The sequence below is a fragment of the Branchiostoma belcheri genome, unplaced genomic scaffold, assembly GCF_001625305.1.
Source record: "Branchiostoma belcheri isolate BF01 breed outbred unplaced genomic scaffold, Haploidv18h27 scaffold16, whole genome shotgun sequence".
Classification (NCBI taxonomy): domain Eukaryota; kingdom Metazoa; phylum Chordata; class Leptocardii; order Amphioxiformes; family Branchiostomatidae; genus Branchiostoma; species Branchiostoma belcheri.
Window position 1 is genome coordinate 2,001,988 of NW_017803046.1, and position 2,660 is coordinate 2,004,647.

At 39.3% G+C, this 2,660-nt stretch overlaps 1 protein-coding gene across 1 annotated transcript in view; it reads right to left on the reverse strand.

Moving 5' to 3' along the window:
• Window positions 1-972: 972 nt before the first annotated feature.
• The window catches only part of LOC109465898 (CMP-N-acetylneuraminate-poly-alpha-2,8-sialyltransferase-like), a 2,853-nt gene continuing 1,165 nt past the window's right edge, over window positions 973-2,660 (reverse strand). The window contains exons 3-4 of the mRNA XM_019763387.1: window positions 1,524-2,033; window positions 973-1,270 (exon numbers count right to left, since the gene is read on the reverse strand). Of these exons, the coding sequence (XP_019618946.1) occupies window positions 973-1,270; window positions 1,524-2,033 (808 nt within the window). The remainder of the gene's footprint in view (window positions 1,271-1,523; window positions 2,034-2,660) is intronic.

Below are 2,660 nucleotides of genomic sequence, written 5' to 3' on the forward strand. Positions count from 1 at the left end.
GAGGCTGCCCCGGGCTTGCGACCTGGTTTGATTAATGAGAGGTTCTTCCTCAGGGAATAAGGCGACCTCTGTGCGCTATGATGTGGAAAATTTGAGTGTTAGGGTGGATGGACACCCAGTGTTGACGTAATTTTGGCACTGAGATCTAGTTACCTCCATGAAAATTGGAGGTATTGTTTTTGGCGCGTCTATGTGTGTGTGTTTGAGTTTCCGCATATTTGTAGTCAGCATAACTCCATAACGCCTTTATGGATTGTGATGATATTTGGTATGCTGGTAGGTCTTAGGAAGCCAAAGGTCAAGGTCAAATATGGGCCTCCTGGTGGATGACCTTGGTACTGCAGCAGAACTTCCGGTTTTTGTATCTTTTGTCCTGAACATGTTATGGTCTTGATTTTTGGGTGACATATAGATTGTCCTGCCAGGATATTGGTGTGGGTTTGGTCCCCCTAGCAGCTTGTTCTGAAACTGCAAGGGACTTTCGGGGGAAAATCTTTAAAAGTCAATAGGTCCAGACAGGAACAATGTATTTTCATCATTTTTGGTAGGTAGGTAGCTGAGAGAGATGTACATAACTTAATGCAAATTATGCAAATGAGGACTTTATTTGCATAATAAATGAGGAAATTCTCTAATTACAGTGTTTTACATTGTAGTACTTTAATACATGTAATGTATGTAATCTTTGGCAGATGGAACATCAACAGATACCAATAATGCAAATTATGACCTCATTTGCATAATTAATGCGAAAATTCAATGGGTAAATGATGGGAATTTCCTACTTGGTGTAAATTGTAAATTCATCAAAAGTTAACATCACGATACATTAATTATGTTAATGTGGAGGTCATTTGCATAATTAAAGAGGAAATTTACATTTACACGTCAAGCCCATATTTCATGGAGGTATGTGATCTCAGATCTCTTGTATATATATGTAACGTTTGATCCAACTGAAGAGCTCACACTTCATTTTTCGTCACATTTCCCTATATGTAGTTTTAAAACTCCCCGTTGTTGGAGTTCTTTATAGAACCGATATTCTTTACCCATTTTGTGTTTTCTTTCCTGGATAACCGGCTCGATAAAATCCCCGGGGTAGTAGTGATAAGGTAAGGGCTTCTTGTTTTTATCCTGCTTGAAGGGAAAGAAGCCGTACAGATGCAGCTGGTCACAGAACGTAGTGGCGGTGAGAACTGTCGCCAGACCAGTGGAAGGAGGACCTCTGGGCTTAGTGCCATTGTTCCACGCGACATCCGACGCGACCCTGAGATTTGAAAGAAAAAGGTAGAGAAAATTGTTGAGTTGTAATGATCATAGCCTTCCTTATACTCCGGATGGTTGCCATATTTTTCGCCAGATATTGGTGTATTATATACTTTTGTAGGTGCAATGTTTATTTGGCGTTTTCCCCGAATTTGCCCGAAAGATGCTTCTAACTGATCCTGCAAGGAGACGAAATCAAGGAAAATAAATTAAAAAAATGAAGACATCCACATGCTTGTGAAATTCCAACTTACCTGTGAATTAGAGATTCATCTCTAAAACTATCCTTGCTGGTCAACAAGACGAACGAAAGATTTTGATACTTTTTCAATGCCAGTTTCAGTAAAAATTTATCTTTTGCAGTTGAAACTAGAACTGTGCCGTTGATGTCTATCATTCGACTCTCGTACACATCCTGAGTCCTGTTTTCCAATCCAGATGAACTTTTTATCCGCCTAGGAGTGCTGACGTTTAAAATTGTCATGTTAGTCTTTCTTCCAACGTCTCTTTCGAACCCCCTAATCGCCGAGAGGTGCATTCGTATGATGTAGTCCTTAGAATTGATTTCAGAACCACAGTGACTTCCCAATAGGATACCTCCGTTGCCTACAATTGCGCACGTTGTTTGAAGACTAACGTTATGCTTAAACGGCGCCGGATGACACGATTTTCGTCCTCTCCTTCCTCTTTTCTTTTCACAGGGCCAGATTCCCAACTTGTGTGTCCGAAGCCTCGCGTTGGGATGCAGCATGGCAGTAGCATTTCTGAAAATGGAATACTCGGTTATTTCTACTTAGCATCTTTTGTTAAGAAAAAAATCGTTCCGACAGCATTTTGACATAAGAATCTTCACCTAAAATTAAGTTTGGGGTCACTGGCCAAAGTCCAGTATAAATATTTTGTTTTCAAGATTTTACGAAAAGAACTTGGTACACCCATGGAGGCTACCTCCATGGTACACCATGGTCGAATTATGAAAGAACCGGTTGACCATCTACAGGAACAGTTTGAACTAGAGTTCCACGATCTCATACCTTCGCCAAATGATGTTAGCCTTTATGACTAAGAAATTATAGATGAATCCCCCTGATTGTGCGAATAGGATCCTATATTGCATCAATTATATCTGTTGATCATATTCTACACCAGAAGACAGTCTTATCTTATCAATGCATGCCATTATAGCATGTCCTCATAAATTATGCAAATGAGGTCCTTATTTGAATAAATTATGTTTAATAATGTTCACCTTCACATAACTTTCAAATATCCCAAGTATGAAATTCCAGACATTACCACTATGTAATTATAACATTTTCTCGTTAATTATGCAAATTAAGTCTTCATTTGCATAATCGATATCTGCCTGTATTTCTGCCGTTCTGCATTAC